The 21,774-nt window shown below is 54.4% G+C and overlaps 11 protein-coding genes across 11 annotated transcripts; 7 read left to right on the forward strand and 4 right to left on the reverse strand.

The window, feature by feature from the left end:
* Nucleotides 1-46: 46 nt before the first annotated feature.
* On the forward strand, nucleotides 47-659 carry N7459_004750 (uncharacterized protein; the record flags this gene model as incomplete). Its single annotated transcript, XM_056943934.1, is given in 2 exon segments — nucleotides 47-352; nucleotides 369-659. The coding sequence occupies 2 exon segments, from the start codon at nucleotides 47-49 to the stop codon at nucleotides 657-659; spliced, it is 597 nt and encodes a 198-aa protein (XP_056800817.1).
* N7459_004751 (uncharacterized protein) lies at nucleotides 628-1,086 on the forward strand (the record flags this gene model as incomplete). Its single annotated transcript, XM_056943935.1, has 1 exon — nucleotides 628-1,086. The coding sequence occupies one exon, from the start codon at nucleotides 628-630 to the stop codon at nucleotides 1,084-1,086; it is 459 nt and encodes a 152-aa protein (XP_056800818.1).
* A 1,496-nt stretch (nucleotides 1,087-2,582) lies between these two features.
* N7459_004752 (sugar porter family MFS transporter) lies at nucleotides 2,583-4,382 on the forward strand (the record flags this gene model as incomplete). Its single annotated transcript, XM_056943936.1, has 3 exons — nucleotides 2,583-2,887; nucleotides 2,973-3,173; nucleotides 3,251-4,382. The coding sequence occupies 3 exons, from the start codon at nucleotides 2,583-2,585 to the stop codon at nucleotides 4,380-4,382; spliced, it is 1,638 nt and encodes a 545-aa protein (XP_056800819.1).
* A 937-nt stretch (nucleotides 4,383-5,319) lies between these two features.
* N7459_004753 (TLC domain-containing protein) lies at nucleotides 5,320-6,800 on the forward strand (the record flags this gene model as incomplete). Its single annotated transcript, XM_056943937.1, has 3 exons — nucleotides 5,320-5,442; nucleotides 5,537-6,274; nucleotides 6,327-6,800. 3 exons carry the CDS (start codon nucleotides 5,320-5,322, stop codon nucleotides 6,798-6,800), a joined length of 1,335 nt encoding a protein of 444 aa, XP_056800820.1.
* Nucleotides 6,801-7,525: 725 nt separating this feature from the next.
* On the reverse strand, nucleotides 7,526-8,314 carry N7459_004754 (uncharacterized protein; the record flags this gene model as incomplete). Its single annotated transcript, XM_056943938.1, has 3 exons — nucleotides 7,526-7,705; nucleotides 7,780-8,086; nucleotides 8,160-8,314. 3 exons carry the CDS (start codon nucleotides 8,312-8,314, stop codon nucleotides 7,526-7,528), a joined length of 642 nt encoding a protein of 213 aa, XP_056800821.1.
* Nucleotides 8,315-9,317: 1,003 nt separating this feature from the next.
* Nucleotides 9,318-10,290, forward strand: N7459_004755 (uncharacterized protein; the record flags this gene model as incomplete). Its single annotated transcript, XM_056943939.1, has 2 exons — nucleotides 9,318-9,547; nucleotides 9,606-10,290. The coding sequence occupies 2 exons, from the start codon at nucleotides 9,318-9,320 to the stop codon at nucleotides 10,288-10,290; spliced, it is 915 nt and encodes a 304-aa protein (XP_056800822.1).
* A 643-nt stretch (nucleotides 10,291-10,933) lies between these two features.
* N7459_004756 (chitin deacetylase CDA6) lies at nucleotides 10,934-12,431 on the forward strand (the record flags this gene model as incomplete). Its single annotated transcript, XM_056943940.1, has 2 exons — nucleotides 10,934-11,222; nucleotides 11,275-12,431. The coding sequence occupies 2 exons, from the start codon at nucleotides 10,934-10,936 to the stop codon at nucleotides 12,429-12,431; spliced, it is 1,446 nt and encodes a 481-aa protein (XP_056800823.1).
* A 631-nt stretch (nucleotides 12,432-13,062) lies between these two features.
* Nucleotides 13,063-14,995, reverse strand: N7459_004757 (uncharacterized protein; the record flags this gene model as incomplete). The annotated part of the gene is made up of 2 exons (XM_056943941.1): nucleotides 13,063-14,603; nucleotides 14,677-14,995. 2 exons carry the CDS (start codon nucleotides 14,993-14,995, stop codon nucleotides 13,063-13,065), a joined length of 1,860 nt encoding a protein of 619 aa, XP_056800824.1.
* A 530-nt stretch (nucleotides 14,996-15,525) lies between these two features.
* On the reverse strand, nucleotides 15,526-17,119 carry N7459_004758 (adaptor protein STE50; the record flags this gene model as incomplete). Its single annotated transcript, XM_056943942.1, has 3 exons — nucleotides 15,526-16,574; nucleotides 16,630-16,791; nucleotides 16,852-17,119. 3 exons carry the CDS (start codon nucleotides 17,117-17,119, stop codon nucleotides 15,526-15,528), a joined length of 1,479 nt encoding a protein of 492 aa, XP_056800825.1.
* A 2,082-nt stretch (nucleotides 17,120-19,201) lies between these two features.
* N7459_004759 (uncharacterized protein) lies at nucleotides 19,202-19,702 on the forward strand (the record flags this gene model as incomplete). The annotated part of the gene is made up of 1 exon (XM_056943943.1): nucleotides 19,202-19,702. One exon carries the CDS (start codon nucleotides 19,202-19,204, stop codon nucleotides 19,700-19,702), a length of 501 nt encoding a protein of 166 aa, XP_056800826.1.
* A 348-nt stretch (nucleotides 19,703-20,050) lies between these two features.
* N7459_004760 (MCT family MFS transporter) lies at nucleotides 20,051-21,559 on the reverse strand (the record flags this gene model as incomplete). Its single annotated transcript, XM_056943944.1, has 5 exons — nucleotides 20,051-20,216; nucleotides 20,274-20,558; nucleotides 20,616-20,711; nucleotides 20,771-21,358; nucleotides 21,420-21,559. The coding sequence occupies 5 exons, from the start codon at nucleotides 21,557-21,559 to the stop codon at nucleotides 20,051-20,053; spliced, it is 1,275 nt and encodes a 424-aa protein (XP_056800827.1).
* Nucleotides 21,560-21,774: the final 215 nt, after the last annotated feature.

Genomic DNA, 21,774 nt, shown 5'->3' on the forward strand with positions numbered 1-21,774 from the left:
ACAGATCTTCGGACACATTATCTACAAAGTGGTCGCAAGCAACCAAATGGGCGACGGCTTCCATTGGAGTTTTCTATCCGCGCTCGAACGCTTCCTGCGCTACGGACCCGTCGGAGAAAAGGAAGGGAAGCGAGGCAGACAAAACCAAGATCGCGACGTGACCGTTCAACGACTCGTGCTCGACGTGAGTTCGGCCGAGCAGGATCTGCCATTCCCGCCGGACGATGTCAACTACCAGGACTGGCTGGATCAGCATTCACCATTCGGCGTGTTGGGCATGTGGCCGAAGGAGGAGGAGGCGACGGGGCCTAGCCTGGGCCAAGTATACGACGCGGCCGGAATGCTTGGCCTCGTTACTTGCGGTCCAGATCCGACGGATTCTGGAAATGGGTCGGCATACGGCCAAATATGGGCAGATTGTCTGTGACCATGTTGGGTCGATTGAGCTGCGGGTGGAGGGGAAGCTTCACAACGAGATTGGCGTGGCGCAGACCATTTTGAAAAAGGAAGTTGGCAGTAGAAAGGCCACGCAGCAGCGACGGGGGAGCATTGGGGCTTCCGGTGGCGCGGTCGGAGGGATCCCGAAACGCAACAGCATACAGTCAAGTACAATGCGTCAATTGACGGATGAAGGTCCCGGGTATACGGCCACTGGCTGAGACAAATGCCGTGCGCGCCACCGGTGATACCTGGGAAATGACAGACCCGCTTGTTGTGATGTTGAGCAATCTAGCTCGGGACGATACCGGGTTTCGACTATTGCATGACAGCACGACTACCATGGTGACTACAGATCGGAGGGCTCCTTCTAAAATCACCGTGCGCAATGACGCAGAGGCGCGCGAGTTCAGCATTAGCGTTGTGAGGAGTTACATTGGAGTCAAGGTTTGGGCCAGGAAGGAAACACAAGCTTCAATCGCGATGCTTAACCATCTGCGACATCCCGGCCATTACATCATTTTGTTGGGCGTCGCTCGTCAGTCTCGGGCAATTAACGGAGCTGCGATGTACGTCGACAATCGAATGGTCTGTGCTATTACATCGTGGACCGGCTCCTCGCTCCTGTCTGAATACTGTTCGGACTAGAGTCTTGTTCTGGACCCTAGTGATTTCGCGAATCACCGTTTAAGCGAGAGCACAATGTCCATAGGGATCGTATCCCCACCCTGCCATGCGATATGAAATGTGGGATGTGGGATGTGGAATGTGGAGGGCGCAAAGGTCTGGGGAATGTTGACCGGTGTGCGAATGCGGACGTAGCTCCAGGACACTCCGCAGATGCATCTCAACAGAGGCGGGGATGGGGATGGGGATGGGGGATTTGGGGTCGGAAAACACGGCGATGGAACCAACAGGAATCGCCCTCCTTTTCGTCTCCCGTGTCACCGTCGTGACGCTAGGAGCGCAGGAAGGCCCACTGAGAACTGACACTATCCCGTCAACCGGGATCCCCATAGGTCAACATAGCACCGTCAGCACCTCCTGGGACTCTTTAGGCCGCTCGGCACGCGAGATCCCCAGTTGCATCCCGAGTGGGAGACCACTCCGAGTCCACCTCGGCGAGGGCCGGCCACTCCAAGCCGTAAGAAGCCGTCCCGTTCTGGGTAAACGCCCGCACTCGGGGCCCCGGACTGCCCTCCAGACCCAACCGAGTTTTCCTAATTGGACACGGCCGGCTAATTCGAATGTCGGGAACAAGGATTAAATTACTGTAGTTACAGAAATTACGGCCGTTTGAGGCAGGAGAAGGATGTCGAATCTCGTTGGGCTGCCGGGTTGCTCCGTCTTTCCATGCCGACTAAAACACCAGCGCCATGCAGTGGCAGGACTGGGTCAAATGGCATGATGGGTGGGCAACATCCAGTCTTTTCCCCCAAGTCTCGGGTAGACCCCCTTCCCTTCTCCACGAGGCTATCCTGATTTTCTCTGCGCGATGCGCTCTGCAATAAATAGCTCTGGTTGAACACCCGCGTGCCTGCCGTGCCAAGCAGGTGCCGAAGACGGCATCGCCGTCTTCCCGAGCAGGGAGCCGAACGGACACGGCATCGTACGGCGCACACCGTCAAACGAGGCTGGATTCGTTCCGCCATGCCATCCTCGTGGTTGGATTCCCCGGATCCCTCCAGCGATCGCCGCGGTTGGCCAATCAGACTGTCCAGAGTGGGATTCTTCCACCAATAACACTCGATATCATCGCGAACGGGGTCTTGGCACGTTGCACTCGGTATCGAATTCTCAGGGACTCCGTATGCTCTGTACGCCGTCCCATGCTTTCTCCCCAGACTGAGATTAGCCGAAATGAGCGGGACCTGGAGACCCCATGTCGGGTGAATTCTTTTCTTTTTTTTTCTCTGGCTAGGCTTTGGTTTTGGCCCCGTCACGTATGTCCCCCATGGAATCTTTTTACTCTCGAGGTAGGTATTTAAAGCACTCCCTCTTCCGGCGTTGCGTCCGGGACGTGGACGTTGTGAGCCTTCTTCTTCCCCCTTTCCCCTTTGTGGTCCCCTTCTTCCTCCTCTCCCCAGGTCTGGGATTGCAGTCTACACTCTGATAGGAACTGTCTCTTGGGGATCTGGTCCATCATGGTCCTCGTGGGGAACATCTACTTCATTTCGGCCATCGCCGTCATTGGCGGTGGTCTGTTCGGCTTCGATATCTCGTCCATGTCGGCCATTCTGAACACGACCGCCTACCAGTGTTACTTCAACCAGGGTCCCAAGGGCCCGCCGTTCACTGACGATGACACCTGCACGGGTTTGAGCTCCCTGGGGCAAGGTGGTGTCACTGCCGCTATGCCTGCTGGGTCGTGGCTCGGGGCGCTCATCTCTGGTTTTATTTCGGACCGACTGGGCCGCAAGTATGCGATCATGGTTGGATGTGTTATCTGGTATGTCACCTATTATGTGGTGGGATGGGATTGTAAGGGTCACCACTGGAGAGTCTCGTTGCTAACCTCGACCGCCGGTGATTAGGGTTATCGGTTCCACGATTATCTGCGCGTCGCAGAACGTCGGCATGCTGGTTGGCGGCCGTGTGATCAACGGTCTGGCTGTTGGCATTGAGTCTGCCCAGGTCCCCGTCTACATCTCCGAACTTGCTCCTCCCTCCAAGCGTGGTCGTCTCGTCGGCTCGCAGCAGTGGGCTATTACCTGGGGCATTCTGATCATGTACTAGTACGTGGCGGACAGCCTCCCCTCCCGAACCACATCTTGTTGGGTACAGTCATGGCTAACGATCCTGTTCACGATAGTATTTCTTTTGGATGCTCGTATATCGGGGGTCAGACTTCCCGGGACTACAGCGAGGCTGTCTTCCGTATCCCCTGGGGTGTGCAGATGGTCCCCGCCATTCTCCTCTTCCTCGGCATGATCTTCCTCCCTGAGTCTCCTCGCTGGCTGGCCCGCAAGGACCGTTGGGAAGAGTGCCAGGCCGTCCTGGCACTCGTCCACGGCAAGGGTGATCCCAACAGCCCCTTCGTGGTGGCCGAGATGAACGAGATTGGGGAGATGTGCGAGTTCGAGCGCCTGAACGCCGACGTCTCGTACCTCGAGTTGTTCGCGCCCAAGATGATCAACCGCACGTTCATCGGTATCTTCACTCAGATCTGGTCTCAGCTAACGGGTATGAACGTCATGATGTACTACATCACCTACGTCTTCACTATGGCCGGCTACCAGGGCAACGCGACACTTCTCGCCTCCTCGATCCAGTACATCATTAATGTCGTCACCACCGTCCCTGCCTTGATCTGGGTCGACCGCTGGGGCCGTCGCCCGACGCTCCTGATCGGTGCCGCGTTCATGATGACCTGGATGTACGCCAATGCCGGTATTATGGCAATGTACGGCACCGTCGTGCCGGGCGGCATCAAGGGCGTGCCCGAAGAATCGATGAGGCTCAGCGGCGCCCCGGCCAATGGTCTGATTGCCTGCACCTACCTGTTCGTGGCCTCCTACGCGCCAACCTGGGGCCCCGTCTCGTGGGTGTACCCGCCCGAGCTGTACCCGCTGCGCGTGCGCGGCAAGGCTGTTGCGCTGGCCACCTCGGCCAACTGGGCCTTCAACACCGCGCTCGGCCTGTTCGTGCCCTCGGCCTTTGCCAACATCCGCTGGGAGACCTACATCATCTTTGGCGTGTTCTTGACCGCCATGTGGCTGCACGTCTTCTTCATGTTCCCCGAGACAGCCGGGAAGACTCTGGAAGAAACCGAGCAGATCTTCGAGGATCCAAACGGCATCCCCTACATCGGTACGCCGGCCTGGAAGACCCGCCACGATACCAAGCGCACCGTCGCCGCCGAGGCCGGTGATGTCGAGGTGCTGGGCGAGAAGCTGGGGGTGACTAACAAGGCGGCCACCACCCACGCCGAAACCACTGATTAAGCTAAACTGGAAGTGAGGCGTTGAAGGATGATTTCTTTTCTCCTTTCTGTTCTTACTTGTTGAGACGTGGATGATGTCATGTGTAAAAAGGAACCTTTATGAGATACACCTGGATATACCGACGATGTTATTATTGTTGTCCTAATTCTTGAATCAATCCCAATGGGAACCTTGGAAGACGGACCAGTGTCACCGATACATACATAGATTCGCGAAGAAACGTTTTGCGGCGTACGCCTGGCGACTGTGCTCGATTGTGAATCCCGTTTAAGTGAGTGTACGGTTGTGTGCTAGGCAATCGACGATCGTTAGGTTATCCACCCTGATCTGATAATCACGTCGCCCTCGTCCTGGACCATCTGATTGGATTGGATATCTCAAACTTGCCGGCCTCGCTAGTGAAACCTCGGCAAACGCAGTTTCATGCTCGGTCTAACGTGTGCAATATGGCAGGGTTGCACAGCAGACGGTTTGGCAATGGCGCAGACCAGTTCGCAACGTTCGCAACGTTCACAATGCGAATACAGCCCGGACCCAATGCGGTGCCTGACGTCGATGACCTCGGCATCGCGCGGGCGCCAAGAGCGATCCGCAGTGGAAATGATGGAGCGGAAGAGTGGAGTGGGTGGAAAGGGAAAATATGAAATCGGAGACGAACAGGGTAGAAAAAGGGGGTTCCGAGTCGGTGGATAAAGAAAAAGTTGAGTGACCACCGAGCCAAGACCTTTCAACCCATCGAACTTCCTGGTCCCTCGGGGGGATTTCATCGCCTTTGTTTCCCTTTCCTCTCTACTCTCCCTCCAGCTCGAGTCGACTCTTCGCCTTTCGTTTTCGTTTCCGTCTCGCTCCGCCCCGGCCCACGCGAGTTCGCCTGCTCCAAGTACGTCGCCTTGACGTCTGAACGCGCCTTTCCCTCCGACGAGAAGCACTGCGCGCCATGGTTCGCCCCCGTGGAAGGTCGAATCTGGGCGTGGACATCCGCGGCGACACCAGTGCGCCCGCGATGTCCACCATGAACGAAGTGAGCCCGATCGAGCCCACGTCTCCGGATCTGAGCAAGGTACGTCCATCCGCCTGGAGGGGGAAGATGAATCCCGATCCGCGGAGGTGAAAAGGTCATCGCGCCCTGACACGGTCTATTCGCATGGGAACAGCAATTGGACGCCCGCATGTCGGAAAAGTCCCCAGGAAAGACACCGGCGAAGCGTCGCCGCAATCGCTCGCTCCTCCATCGCTTCGCCGATACCTGCCTCAAGTACACCTGGCTCCTCCCGCTCCTCATCATGCTCTTCCTGCTGTCCCTGTACGCGGTCAACCCGACTCCGTCCAACCCGATGCACAGCGCCATCTTCCTCTCCTACCCGCAGCCCCCCAAGACCCCCGGCGGGCCCATCATGTACGGCAAGGGCAAGAAGGATATCGCGTTCGTGGCTTTCTACACCGTGGTGCTCTCGTTCACGCGTGAGTTCATGATGCAGCAGCTGATTCGCCCGCTGGCCGTGTACTGTGGTATCCGTGGCAAGGGCAAGACTGCCCGGTTCATGGAGCAGGTCTACACGGCGATCTATTTCGGCATCTTCGGCCCGTTTGGTCTGTATGTGATGAAGCGCTCGGATATTTGGTACTTCAACACCACAGCGATGTTCGAGGGCTTCCCGCACCGTGAGCATGAGGCGTTGTTCAAGGCGTACTACCTCCTCGAGGCCAGCTACTGGGCGCAGCAGGCCATTGTGTTAATGCTGCAGCTTGAGAAGCCTCGGAAGGATTTCAAGGAGCTGGTTGGGCACCACATCATTACGCTTGCGCTGATCGCGCTGAGCTACCGCTTCCACTTTACTTACATGGGTCTTGCGGTGTATATCACCCACGATGTGTCGGACTTCTTCCTAGCGGTATGTGTGACGCTCACAGGTTGGGATCGACCAAAGCTAACTTTCGGAACAGACCTCCAAGACTCTTAACTACCTGGATGCGGTCATTACCATCCCGTACTTCGGCGTGTTCGTTGGCATGTGGATCTACCTCCGTCACGTTCTGAACCTGAAGATTCTCTGGGCCGTGCTGACCGAGTTCCGTACCGTTGGACCGTTTGAACTGAACTGGGAGACTCAGCAGTACAAGTGCTGGATCAGCCAGTACATCACCTTTGCGTTGCTGGCCAGTTTGCAGGCCGTCAACCTCTTCTGGCTCTTCCTGATCCTGCGCATCTTGGCCAACTACATCTTCAACAGCGTCAAGAAGGACGAGCGCAGCGAGGATGAAGACACCGAGGAAGAGCTGGAGAATGTCGGCACCAAGGCGACTCTGGCCACGGGTGCCGAGGCTGTTAACAACGAGAACCAGGCTCCCCAGGTCTTTGTCAATGGCCAGCCCGCTTCCGAACAGCGAGGTCCCCGCACACGCAGCAGAAAGGCATGAGGCAATCCTTGAGGTTGAAAAATAAGTCCTCTTGTTTCTCTTGCTTCTTTTCTGTTGTTCCCTTTTGAGGGTTTCATTCTGTCGTGGCGCCAGTTCCATATACGGTGGGCATACAGGAATGCCCACCTGTTTATAATTACGCATGGGTGAAATATTGGATGAATCCAGGTGGTTCTGGCATGGTGTTTATCGTTCTGAGCGAGTCCCTTTATAATCGACCGCTGACAGGACCTGCGATTGTGACGGGTGCATTGGGCTGGTGAGCATGGGTGCATGGTGTCGATCTTTTCGATTCGATTTGTGCGCGGTTCTTCTTCTCCCCTTGTGTCTATCATATTTTTTTTGGCCACTTTTGTGTCTGGTTTTCATACTTATGTCTTGTGTTTTGTCTTGTGACTGATGCGGCTGAAACGAATATATCAATGATCTTCATGTGAGGCAGGGTTTCGAAGACTAGCAAAGCCTATCAAAATACAAATAACAGAAGAATAATCAATGTGACGAGCGATGCAGGCGAGAGGAATAGGTTTTAAGAATGCCTGTGGCAGTTGGAACGACGTCACTGCAAGAGATGCAATACCTAGATGGCAATTCTGCGCACAAGAAATGGATTTCTAATTATGATCAGGACATGCCTTGAATTGTTCATTTCATGATACTCTTATACAACGGCAGTTGAGCCCCTGTCCAATAATGCTGTGTAGCATACGACCTCGCTTCAGAAGCTATTTCTGCGGCCGCTCCGGCGACACAGTACCCTTCAGCTTGGCGGTTTCGGGCTCACCCTCGCCCTTCTCGCTCTTGCCCGGGTCGTTCATGTGCGGGTGGTCGGTATCGGCATTAGACAGCTTGTCCTGCTTGAAAGAGGTGCTCTCCGGTCCACCGGGAGCCTTTGCGGCAGCGGGCTATTGATGAATTGTTAGATCCATGTTCATTGGGATGAGATGGAGATTCGAGAGGATGGTGCCATTGAACATACTTCATCATTCTGGGGCTTATCAGAGGTTTCATCCTTCTTCGGTTCCTCGGCTGTGTCTTGCTTGTGAGTATCCTCGTCTTTCAACTCTTCGGGTTTCTCCTCGGCAGGCTGTTCAGCCTTCTCATCATCCTTAGGCTGTTGCTCGACGTCATCTGCAGGTTCCTCCTCAGAGGGCTCCTCCTCGTGGCTTTCCTTATGCTCTGTATCATCGTCATGGCCATGGGCATCACCGTGCGGTTTCTTCTCGGGGCCGGACAGCAGGAGGTAGGCGATCACAGGACCACCGAGACCGACAGACCCTAATAGCCTGTGAGGATATAGTGTCAGCCCAGCACCGAGCGAACCGGTCGTACAGAACCTAATGCAATTGGAGTACACACCATGGCAGATCACTGGTCTTATGCTCCACATATCCCTTCCCAGTGGAAGCAAATCGCCGCCCAAGCATACGCGCCGAGCCCCGGGCAACAGGAGCAGTGCGAAATACCTGCATTGCAGTAAATGCGCGCAGAGCAGAGCGGCGCGCAAAGACCATTGTGATGGAGTGAAGTATAAGTCTGCTCGGTGGTACTGAGAGGAGCGAGGTGAATCGATGGGAATGGGAATTGGGCAGGCGTGATAGGGTGAGGGAAAGAGAAAGCAAGTGAGAAAGGACCAGTGAGTTACCCACCAGATGCACCCAGTTCTGCCTTGTCTCCCCATAAGTTCCCCCAATCACCCCTAGACTGCTGCGCTAACAGCTATGCCCAGTTCCCGGTGTCGTAAGACCTGGTCCCAGCCGCTTCCGTTGGCCTGTGCGTGTGTATGTGCAACGGTGATGTAATGCTGTTGTCCCGTGTCGGGAGCTGCTGCGAGCGAGTTCAAAAGTTGGCAGCGACAAGCTTGCATTTAATGGAGCTGACGCATAACCAAGTTTCCAAGATCTATGAATAAGATCTCAACTTTATTGTGTGGATAGGCTATGCTTCGCAGCGTTGTTGTCCAGTCTTGCTGCTTCCACTTCTCGGACCCACTAGTCAACTATGTACTGGGCAACCCGAAGTATGAGGTGATCTTGTCGATTTTGACAAAATTACCGTGGGTAATTGTGGCGTGGTAACTTGGAGAGAAGCCACAGCAAGACTAGCTTTTTTATGGGACATATGAAAGCTCTAGCTGTCTCTACTTCCATGATGGATTGCAGCTATGCTGTTGGTTTTCTTACATGGCGCCCAACAATTGCCACCATTTAGTCCTCCCCTTCAGGATTCCAATGACTACATCTGGAAGCCCAATTCCTCGAGTAATCTACCTTGCTGTTCTTTTCAGCCAATGGCCGTGAATTTCCTATAATGAAACATGTATTTCTGAACCATCAGTTGGATACCTTCTAATCGGGAAGGTGTTTATGCCTCAGGCGAAATTATGCCTGAGGCCAGAAACCCCACGTCCCGCATTGCAGCTATCACTCCGCTCTTCTGCCAGGAAGCATTTCTCTCGTCGAGCTTGCCTCTTCAACTCTCCTGGATTGGAAGCTCTTCCTGGTCCCTCACTGCAGAATGGCTGACCGACAACTCACCCAACAGAGCATCGTCAGCCTGCTGACCAAACTCGATGACCCCGATGCCGATCTGCGGTACATGTCTTTGAACGACCTGTACGGCATTCTGAGCAGTCCGAACTCGACCTTTTTGACCAGTGACACGCGCTCATCTACAAAGCTTGCCGAAGGTCTTCTGAAGGCCCTGGACGATCAGCACGGTGACGTGCAGAACCAGGCCTTGAAATGGTGAGCAACAGTCCTTCAGCTTGGGCATTGCTAGTGATAACAACTAATGATCCAACAGTCTGGGCCCGTTGGCTCTTCGACTGCCTTTCGAGTCGCTTACGCCTCTTCTCGAAAAATTGACCAACCTCACTGCCTCCGCGACAATCGATACCTCTGTGCCCAACACTGCCCTGCGCATTATTGTTGATACACTCCCCCGCCCCCAGGTCGGCCAACCTGCTCCACAGAACGTGATCACGGCATACTCCGCTGTATCCAAGGTTTTGATCCCAAGACTGACCGGCCCGACGCAATCATCGTCAGGTCGACGTGGTTCCGTGGTGCGGGGTATGTTGGAGAAGGACCCATCGAAGGGTTTCAGCAGCGATGCCATCGACGTACTCATTAAGGTTGTGACATGTTTCGGTCCTCTTCTTCAGGAGTCCGAGCTCGCGGCTTTGCAGGAGCCGGTCATGGCTATTATTCACAACGAGACAGCAGGGACTGTGGTCACCAAGCGTGCTCTCGCAGCTCTCTCGGTGCTCGTTCTCTACTTTTCGGACAATCAGCTTAATGCCTTTGTCGGCCGCCTAACGGAGACTTTGTCTTCTCCGAATATCTCTGCCGTTCATCGGCGTCACCTGATTGCAGCCATTGGCGCTATCGCTCGAAGTGCTCCAGCCAAGTTCGGCCCGCATTTAAACAGCCTGGCGCCATTTGTCTTTGCCGCTGTCGGGGAGGAAGACGTTGCACAGGTAAAATGAGCCACTCTTCATGCTGGCCTGGTCTGCAGGGAACAGTACTCTGATGAATGTAACAGCCAAATCAGGCGCCGAAGTCTCGGACAACTCGTGCCGCTGCGTGAGTGCAGCTCACAGTGTATGTATACATACCTAGCATCCAATGAGCCCCGTCGATAGGCTGTGCCTGGCTCGGGTTTGGCTTGGAGGACAAACCAGGGTAATTGGGAGCCACGGCTGAGATAGAAAAGGAGATCCAGCAACATCGGATTTAACGATACCCACGTTAATGTTACGTCCATCACACACAATATCTCATTCATGGCACAATAGCCATTGGGAGCTATGGAAAACTCGCATTTGACGGAGGACAACTGAAAACACCGAAACCATTCAAACGTCGAGTCTCGACGGAGCGCTCGCTCTTGCCTCGGTCTAGCTCTAGGAGAAATAGCTACGTTAGACTCGTCAATGCCAATCTTTTGCTTGCATTTTTCTCCCACCCTCGCTCGCTGCTTCCCACCCAACATGCCTTCCTGGTCGACGTCGAATATTGTCTTTCTCTTCTGCGCAATTCACACTTGTCGTCGCAGCATTCTCACTTTTGCCAAAGCCCACTTACCATACATCTTATTCTCCATTCATCCTTGGTCGGCAGACTATCAACATGCGTCAATGCTGCACCTTTGTTCTTATCCACATCCTGGTCGGGGTGGCTCTGAGCGCTACCATCCAGCACACTGCCCACAGCCCGTCCGTTGCTCCTATTGAGCAGCCACAGCCTGTGCCGTTCGAACCCCAATCTGATACCTCGACTGAAGGACATACAGACCAAGTGCCAGCTGAGGAGCAATCTCACCTTGTTCAGCGACGGGTCGACATCACTCAGAGCCTTGATTACCGCTGCGGTGAAAAATGGGGGAGCTGCCCTAGTGGCACTTGCTGCTCCAGCGCAGGTAAGTCTCAGCATCGAATTACGAAGGGTTTCTCACAGATTTTCTCTACAAGGCTTCTGCGGCACGACCAAAGCCCACTGTCGTTCGCCAGACTGCATGATCAATTTTGGCCACTGCGACGCGCACAAGACTCCAAAGGGACCACCCACCAAGACCATCCCCCGTCCTCGCATCGGCAAAATCGCCTATGGCCCGGATGAGATTCGCTCATGCACAGTGCCTGGAACAGTCGCTTTGACCTTTGACGATGGTCCCACCAGGTACACCGGCGATCTTCTTGATCTCCTCGATCGGTATGAGGCTCCGGCCACCTTCTTCGTTACCGGAATCAACAATGGCAAAGGCGAGATCGATGACCCCAATTTGCCGTGGGCTCCCTTGATTGAACGTATGCAAGCCAGTGGTCACCAAATTGCCAGTCATACATGGTCCCATGAAGATCTCAGCAAGGTGACGCCGGAGCAGCGCCTTGATCAGATGGAGAAGAACGAGGCTGCTATACGCAATATCATCGGAAGTTTTCCAACCTACATGCGCCCTCCATATTCCTCCTGTGCGCCAAACTCTGGGTGCCGCGAGGACCTCGGCCGTCTTGGGTACCACGTCATTTTGTACGATATCGACACAGATGATTATAAAAATGACCACCCAAATCTGATCCAGCGCTCGAAGGATATATTCGACCAAGCATTGTCCAGTGGGAACCCTTCCACCAGATCCTGGTTGGTGATCGCGCATGACGCGCACGAACAAACAGTCCACAACCTCACCGAGCATATGCTAAAGACCATGGCAAAGCATGGATATCGCCCCGCCACCGTCGGTGATTGCCTGCAGGACCCGCGCGAGCTTTGGTATCGCAAGGACAGTCGATGGCCTGGTCACAAGAAGAAAGGACCAACGAAGTCGATTCCCCAACAAATATCCATTGATGGTACCTGCGGTAAAAACTACACATGTCTTGGATCGCCTTTCGGCCTGTGCTGCAGTAACTGGAATCTCTGTGGAAACTCTACACAACATTGCGGTCCTGGTTGTCAGAAAGAAGCTGGCTACTGCTCCATCGAGGCACCGCCCAATGGCGACGCATGGGATCCTCAGTTCCCTCATAAGAGCGGCAAGTCTGAAGCGGACACGGACTTCCGGACTGTTGGTACTGCTGCCGCGACCTCATTGCTGCTCGCCTTGCTTGTGGCGATGTGGATGTGATGAGCCACTGGACTTGGTATTGTTGGAGTTGGAACTTTGTTTTCTTTGGGTTGACTTTGGAGCTGTCCAGATTATACTTATACTTACGCAAGACAACCTACTCCTTGTCACTCTTTTGCCTTACATATTCTGCACCGCAGTATGTGCTTCGTGGACACGAGGGATGAGATAACTTTGGCGAAATGGATGTCTCTACTTTGCACACCTGGGCGTAAGAACGTGTTAGATTCCATGATCGTCCCGAAGCATGGTTATTGCGTAGTGAAACAGCATAGCCAAATTTTAGACCGGATGGTTATCGTCCCAGTGTTAGAAACGATGCACCTCCGCGGTTGAGAGCCCGGATGGAGATCTAGTCCGGTCGAATCATACACAAGCAGAAATGCTATGAATAAGAACGATCCACCAAGCACAGCTTGAAATGCCAGGAGATTAAAAGAGAAAGGAAAACCAAGGCAAAAGGTCACGTTCAATGCAAAACAGGGGTATAAGAATAGCTCACAAACGCACAAGTCAACAAGTAGAAAGCCCAAATCCACCACCCCCACGGTACGAATATTTAAATATCACGTCGTTAATGTCGAGCCCATACAGCTCAAGAGTAAGAACAACACGGTTTAGCCGGGTCATTTCATTTCCGCACGATCTTGAGCAATGGAGCGATGCGCGCTCGCCGACTCAGACCCACGCGGTAGGGCACTTTGCTGGTTGACGAGATCGGGCTATGCTTGATCGGTCCCTTGCGGGTGCTGTCGCCTGCGGCTGCCTCGGATGGTACCTCGTTCCTTTGGGGCGTTTGTGGGGGAGCTTCATCTTGCGCTGCGGCGAGAGTGGCATGCTCTGGTTGTGGCGTAGTGCCAGGTCCTGGAACTGCATTCGCAACCCCCTGCTCTGTTTCTGGATGTGAGTCGACGGTATTCTCTGCCACGGTAGTGGTTGGTTTTGGAGGTTGAGGATCCGGAGCCTGTTGGGGCTCCTCGGGTGCCGGCGCAACTTGTTCTGGTTGCTCGGCTGTCTTCTTTCGCTTGCGTCCGCGCTTCTTGGGTGCCGGCAGCAACTCGGTTTGAGGGACGGGAGTGTTCTCTTCAGTGGAGGTGGTCGGTGCAGACTCGGGGAGTGTTGGGGCTGTGTCAACTGGAGCCGGTGTCTCGGCTGGAGTGGCTTCATGACTGCCTTCCATTTGCAAGGGCCTTGAGTCCACCCATATGACATCGTCGTCGATTTCGGATTCGCGGGGTTTCTGTAGCACGGCGGATGCTGTCTTGCTCCGCTTGACCTTTTTCTTCTTTGGTTTGGTGGTCACTGGGTTCGCGAGTTCGCCGGGCACTTCCAGTGCACTATCCAGAGCCGCAATACCTTCTGTAGGATTTGCACCATCTGGAAGTTTTGTCGTTTCATCACCAGGAGTCTCAGGGGAATGTAGATTGCCGCCCATATCTGCCGCAGCCTTGGGAGGCCGTCCTGGCCGCCTCTTCTCTGCCACCTTCATCTGATCAGACTCCGAATCTTGCGGCATGGCAAGCTCATCATCGTCATCATTCTCAGGCACCGACTGCTTCTTCGGCCGGCCGCGCTTCTTCTTCACCGGAGGCGTGGGCACTTCGACTGCCACGGCGGGCATAGAAAGCTCATCATGCGTATCAGCTGGAGAGTGCTGCGGGGAGACCAGGCCGGACCGAGCAAGGTCACTTTTCGCTCTATTCAACCGTGGCGACGAAACAGACGACAAGGGTTCCGTGTCGTGCGGGGAATATGTCGCGGATTGCATCGACTTGGATCGCTGGACGGTCTTGTGCCACGTAGTGATGTGTGTGCCTTCGGTTAGGTGAGCCGAGGAGGGGAATGTGGTGACTTGCTCGGAGGTCCCTTCGAAGGGCGAGTCGACGTACGTGGATGCCGCGGGTGTGCTGTAATCGTAGGTGGGTGCATGGATGGGCGCGACAAGCTGCGTCGCCTCATACGAGATGTCTTGTGGTCCGCGGATGTACGCGAAGTCCTGGTTGTGCATCTCGTCCGCTTGCTGGTACTGAAAGGGTACCGTTGTGGGAAACGACCCTGGCTGCGAGATTTCGCTTGAGTAAACAGTGCCGGTGGAGGGGAGATGCTGGCCAGCGCTGGACCCATCGTCGAGCAGCCTTTGCTGCGCAAGACCAATCTCGGTCATCATTGCGCCTGGACATGAAGAATTAGCTCGGGACCAGGCCAGTCTCGCAGCGCGATGCACCAGGATTCGAACGTGACGCACCGATAGACCCGCCGCCGCCTTCATTGGTCGAAGGAATCCATCTTTGTTCCCGCTGCTGTTGAGATGAGGTGACCATGGGATGCATCTCTTCTTGAGACTGGAGATATTGGTCGAAGTTGACACTTAATTGTGCTCCTGCGGCGTCTTGGGTGGCTGTCTGCTCGATCGGATAGTCTGCTTGTTGGTCTGCGGGATGCGGTTCGTCAGGCTGATGCATTGGGGACTCTCGGCCCTGGGGCGGGTCGATGGAGGTGGGAATGCCATCCTCGACGAAACCTTCCTCCTCGTCGGAGTCCTGGATGACCCGGTCCCAACTCATCTGGGGTGATGTCGCGATGCGCAGTGAGAGCAAGAAGCGCTTATCACGCGTTCGAAAGAACACGGCCCCACGTGATGATAAGCCGAACGGGCGTTTTATAGTCTCATCGCATTAAATGGTGAGATATAAGAAGACCAAGGGGACTTGAATCAATTCTAATGGAATACATGTTTCAGATGCTGTGCGCTATTGACATTTGTCTCGACGCCCGGAGGGCAAAGATATCTAAAGAGAAAGAACAAGGCTGATGCACAATGCGGGATACCACGCAGGAAAAGAGAAGAATAATAAAGGTCTGCCATACAAGGCAGCGGGCTGGCAGGGGAACTCAATGCTAGAATGTTCTACATGAAATTCAGGGTGAAAGTCCACGGACTTTTGGGACAGCCTGAACACCGACGTAGCCCAAAAGACCACCAGATCAAAAGTCTCTCGCCGCGAAAGCAAATGCAACGAGCAAGACACATACAAGGCAAATTCAGAACGCCGGGTATCTCAAGCAGCATACACGAATTCATCGAGATGAGGGATCACAAAACACCCCCCGGTAAATTGATTTGCGCTTGTCGCCCACCGTCAAACCCAGCGCTGTTGGGAGCTGAGCCGCCAACGTTTGTATAAGGATTGTCCGGGTGGATCTTTCGCAGCATGAACATGGGCTTTCGGCCCTCCTTCTCGAGTTGTTTGAAGAGTAGAAGTGGTTTCTCGTCCAAGGCCAAGCACCGTTCCTGATCGCCGTATACAATGTAGAGTGCGTAGTCCTTCGGGTCGTTGTGGATGTTATACTTTCGCAGGGCAGCAGGAAGAACCCTGTAGCAGGGATCTTCCCACGACACGCGGAAGGACTTGAAAATCTCCACACTGGACGGTCCAGCGCGCGATTCGATTCGGGATGCGGAGGAAGGTGTTTCGGTACGGGAGGTCGGGGGCTGGCCTGGGGTTAACCGTTCTGCGCGAGACGGCGCTCTGAGAAGCTCCTCGGAGTGGTCATGCCCTCCACGGCCCGTGCCGGGCTGAGAGTAAGATCGAGGGTTGAGGGTCTGATGATGTGTGGTGTGGGCGCTCGGAGAGGTGGGGGATGGGACTCCCGGGGAATGCTGCAAACCTCCATTCATGGAAGCTGTTAAATGGGAGGATGCAGCCGTGGCCGCGGCGGATGGATCGAGAGTGGCTCCGTCATGGTAGTTTCTCCCTTCATAGATGGAAGGCGGGATGTGGGTGGGTGAGCTATTCTTAGGCGTGGTGCCTCCAGTATAGGTGCGCTTCGAGAAGGCCCGAGCGATTTTTGATGTTGAAGAATTGTCGACGAGAGTTATTTGCGAGGGTGAGGTCAGGGTAGTGCTGTCATGGTGGTTGTCTGAAGGTGGACCCAACGAGGAAGGAGGAGGTAGTGGTTGAGATCGATCTTTGGCCATCTTGATCATCGGTAGAATTTCTTCCCTTAACCGTCGGTACTCATCTGCCAGGCGGCGTAACTCGGATTCGACCGAATAAATTTTTTGATCGCGGATCTGAATCGACTGAATCAGGCGGGCAATGTCATCTTGCGTTGCATTCTCGTTCATGCTCTGGTCCGCCGCTGTCGATTGAGGGTTAGATAGAAAGATAGCGGCGAATCAGGATAGGGGCCGTACACAATGGGATGTAGTGGTCCACATCAAACGCCACATTCTGGCGAGTTTTGATCTCATAGACACTTTTCAAGATGGTCAGGCGATGCCCAACACTGTTGATGCCCATTTCCTTCAGTTCGTCGTGCTTCAGCGCGATAAGCGCCTCGCCCACGATTCCATTCTCTGCGAGGTGCCATGTCAGCAGCAAGTCTCGTCATGAGCCCTAGGGAGAGACCGGCTTACCTCGAAACAGTCCACAATACTGCAGCAACCCGAGCGAAGTCAAGAACTCGATACATTCATCGGCCGTCCATTCTGATATTGTTGCTCGGGGGGTACGCGGGTCATCGCTGGGGTGACCAAATTTGGTGGGAGTATGTTCGGAGGATGGAATATCGGAGTCGATGGGAGAGATCTCGGAGTCGGTTTGCAGATGCGGAGAGGTAATCACGCTGCGCTCATACTCGTCATCCGCATCGGAGTCGGCATGGTAAGACGTGTGGAGAGACATGACGCTGGGATCACGTCGGCGCGAGGATACAAAAAATGTTGGACAGTCGATCAGTAGACAGACGCCGTGAGCAGAGCAACAGATCGGCTGCTATGCGAAGGTGATGAAAGCCCAATCCTTTGAGAATGACAAACGGGTCGTCCAGCTCATGAGCCGGCGGCTGGAGGGGGGACGCGGGCGGGAGACTCGAAGACGTCAGAGCAACATGGGTCTGTAGCGGGCGTAATGAAAGGATGTGTTTAAAGTGTGTCTGGCGATGCAGGATGGAGTTGCAGTGCCGGCTCCTTTGTGATGACGATGAGCGTGAATGAGTGAAGCCGAAGGCCGAAGGTTGGCGCGGGAAGCAGAGCGGGGAAGCTTCGAGATGGCGCGAGCGGATGATTTCTGCCTTTGCGGCGCTGGTGAGCAGACAGCGAATACAAACGACGGAGCACTCGGTTCCACGAGGATGACTTCCGGCAACAGCAATGGAGGATCGACAGTGTCCCGTCCGGGGGAATCGGGTCGTGGAAAGCGTCGCAAATGGGACGAGGCGACGATGTGCACGTGACCGGGTCTGGACTCGGCGTCGTTGGACTCTCGAGTTGTTCCGTCTCTCGATCGACAACTCGCACGATGTCATGCCATGCAACGAGACTAAGGGTTGCCAACTATGGGAGAACACCTGCTGTCCCAATGCCATTATGGGCATCAACACTACCACAACCATCTCTAACGTTCATCGGCCATGAGCCAAATCGAGTGCAGACCCGGTGGTTCGCTTCACGCCCACGGTCTCGACGTCCGTATTGCACCGGTCACTCGGGGATGCTGGGATGTGAGCTGGAAATGGCACCCGAAGTTCTCAAACATCTCCCATGCCTCCTGTCTTCTACATTTGAGACTGGCAACAATTCCAATCCATGCAAGGGTCGACCAGTGGAACAACCACCCAGTGTCAGTCGCATGCCTTTCGGCCTGTTTCAACGAAGGGATTTCCAACCCTGGCAAGCCAACCCAAGAGAACTAGGGATGATTCCGGCAGGTGTAGGGTGGCCTTGAATCTGAAGAGAGAGTGGGCCAATGGCTTTATTCCCACATCTATATCCAGGTAGATATACATGGTACCTCTGGCGGATTGCTTGGGCACCGTAATCCATGTATGCGAATGCTGCTGTAGTCCATATCCAGCTAGATATATGCCTCAGTATGGTTCGAACGGGCGAAATCTCACTCGATCATGCTTGATCCGAAGGAAGTCATCGCACAATCACCATCGCGACCAATCCATCCCCATTGACTGCCTTCACTATGGTATTCACCGCCCGCGCTGCACGCCGATTGGCCGCTGCATTGCGCATTCACTCGAAGCGGCGACAGCATTGATTCTTCTTGTAAACTACACGCCCCAATTGCCCTCCACTTCTTCCACTGTTGCCCTGTGTCGAACTGGTGTGCAATGGGTCCATTTCCCTAACCCGGGTGTTTGTTCCCTTGGCCGACCCTGTTCTCTCCTTCTGCCGTCTCGCATCCACAACTTCCTCTCCGCGCGAGAGCGACCGTTTGCGCCTGACCCAACCTCGCGCCTGTTGACGGCCCCATTCACACCACCGAGGTCAGTTCTGTACCTTTTTAGATTCTCTGCACTTCTCACCCATTTCCAATATGCCGCATGGGCCTTTCTGGCTGCAGCGCTAACTGAGATCGCCTCGTTGCAGGTCGGAGCGCGGAACCGTCGTCATTTCTCGATATCCACTTTTTTCGCAAGCGCCGACTCTCCTCCGGCATCGCGGGTAATCATAATCAGTGTCATTCTTACTCTGCATCTTGCAACCGGGGCAGGTCCCCTTGGCTGTCCATTGAACTCTGTCGCAAATCCCGAGTCTGCAGCCACCGGCGCGAGCCGCATACTGCCATCCTCGACCCCGATCCCAATCCCGATCCCGATCTCCACCTGGAACCCATTGGCGACGCCACTGGAAGACAATCCCATTGCTTCCAAATAGCTTCTCCTGTTCCTTGCAGAGCTCCGTCGCTCGCCTCGTCTTGCACATCCGCCGCCCCGAACGCTCTTCCGCGGTCTAAACCCCGCCAGAGCTCACCATGCCTTCCTCAACTCCCGCTGGCGCATCTTCCACCCCCGATGCCCTCGAATCAGACCTCCTCACCAAACTGTCAGCTACATCTGCACTGGAAGATTTGCAGGAGACCCTCCTCGGCTCGCTCCACCGCGTGGGCTGGACGGAGCGCATCACCAGCCTCGCCACCGAACTCCTCCGCGCCGGCCGCTGTGAGACCTTTGACGACGTGATGGAGGCCGTAGTGGCTTCGGCGGAGGGTCGGACACATCCCGCACTGGGCTCAAAACACTGCGAGCAGAACGGAGACGCGAACGGCACCAAGGAGGAAAAGGCCAATGGCACCAAGAAGGGTGACTCGGCCAGCCACGAGAACGCATCGTACGACCCGGCCAAGTACATCGAAGAGGTGGATGTGCGAATCCCGGACACGGTGGTTGACGAGGGCGTTCGGGGGTTGAAGGATATCCTTCGCGAGATGGTTGACCTAGAAGATGACCCTGCTCCGAACGGAGACAAGAAATAATGATTCACTCATGCTGTCATGCAATTCTGGCGTATGCATTTTGATGTACTTGATAAAAACAACGGGGGCTTCACATGAAGATATTCAATCACACTGTTCCATCTACACTTCGCGTCGTTGGCACCCGATGACCTCTGGGTAAAGAGGTAGGGTCGTTCCAGCTTTCCCTTATCTTGCTACATATCCAGGCCTCCCGATCGATTAGTCGAATCAGACTTATTGGGATTCGGCATTGTGATTGGGAAGAAACTGCGCTGAATCGAAATGACGAACACTATCGATCTATCAAACCACATCCCGCCTAAATAATGCATCTGTTTTGTCTACTTCAGTGAAGGCAGGTCTGCTCTAAACCTTCCAAGTTCCGCGCTCTCTAGCTAGAAGGAAGGTTGATGCGGCCAGGAAGCAACTTCCGAGGAGTAGCGACAGCCCAGCAAAGATCTGCAAGCCCGAATAGTTGTCACCGTGCTGCCGATTGAGGATGGCGCCTTCAATGGGAAGGCCTGTCAGGCAACTATCACGAACGCTGAGCGTTAGTACACACACGGATGACGGACTGGATCATTCTCACCTCACTGAGATTGCAATCTGAAAAGTCCCGAATCGTTGTCCTAGGGTCTCCAGTTTACCTAGCTTGGCCACGCACGGCATGAACAGAGACACGACGGCGCCACTCACAGACCCGTATACCAAGGCGAAGACGATGAGCCCAGCATGAGAAGGGTGATAGTTGAATGGGAGCCACAGGGCTAGAATGGCAACTCCTGACCCAAACGTGGAGATGGTGAATATGTTGAAATGGCCGATGACATCTCCCAGAAATGGGGGTATGATTCGGCCGGGGACAGCAGTTGCACTATATCTGTTTAGCATTTGATCCATAATCTGGAAGGGAAAAATGAACCACTCATACTTGATCATTGAAATCAAATATAAAGCCAGAGTTGGCGAGAAACCCCCCTGGACTGCCATGGTTGAGATGTAATTGAACGGCGCCCACATCCCCCACCTGCAACGCCGGGTATCAGTATCCTCAGGATGATCGAATTCGTCGAGGGCAAGCCATACATGGTCAGATATACTCCTGTTGCGAACAACGAGAACTCCTTTTGCTTGAAGACCGTTGCATCAAACCACTTCGCATCGCGGTTCCATTTCTTGCGTGGTAGACGAGGCCGGGTCAGGATACAGGCCACGACCAGAAGAATCCCCATGAGCAGAGCCACATAGCGTACGGCACCCGCAAAGCCCACTTGCTGCATGACCCGGTCCATGAAGATGGGGAAGATGATGCCGCCTACACTGCTGCCTGTGCTTGCAATGCCAGTGGCCAACCCTCGCCGCCGGACGAACCACTGCCCAACACAAAGAATCCCCGACGAGAAGAGACCGCCGACGCCAATTCCAAAGGCGAGTCCTTGTGACAGGAAGATCTGGTAGTATTCATGGGAAAGACTGGTCATGCAGAGGGAAAAGACACACAACAGGCTGCATGTATAGAGGACCGGCCCAGGCCCGTATGTATCGAAAATGCGGCCATACAGTGGACCTAGGGCAAGCAAAAGAGCTAGCTGAACAGCAAAGATCCAGGAAATACTCGATGCTGAGTATTCTCGCAGGATTGTCTCTTCGTACGTCTTCTGGAAAACTCCCATGCTGCGCATATCTAGTCAGCGAGATTGACGTTCACCACTGCCCTCTGCTCGACGAGACTCACGAGTTCAAGAAGCCAAAGCTACAGAACATGCATAGAAAAGTGCCTAGTACGCATAGCCAGCCGCGAAGACCTTCCTCTGGAGGTAGCTCCGCCGATTCTGAGGCTGATGGTGCTTGCTTTTCGATCGATGATTCCTCCATGGTTCCACACTTGAGAATCGAGCACAAGTAGGCAATTGGGAAATATTTAGTTCGGCTTCGCTTATTGAGTGGACTGCTGGGGACTCTAGCTATTGATAAATACCGGTCGATTCGATGCCAAGCGCTACTCCAATGGATTCGGTGACTGGAATCTACCTAATTCCGGACCTACACGTCTGATTTATCATCATAGGAAGAAGTCGTCTTCTCCTGCT

Source organism: Penicillium hispanicum (assembly GCF_028827665.1).
Source record: "Penicillium hispanicum strain IBT 35686 chromosome Unknown utg000004l_segment0_segment0, whole genome shotgun sequence".
In the NCBI taxonomy this organism is placed as follows: Eukaryota; Fungi; Ascomycota; class Eurotiomycetes; order Eurotiales; family Aspergillaceae; genus Penicillium; species Penicillium hispanicum.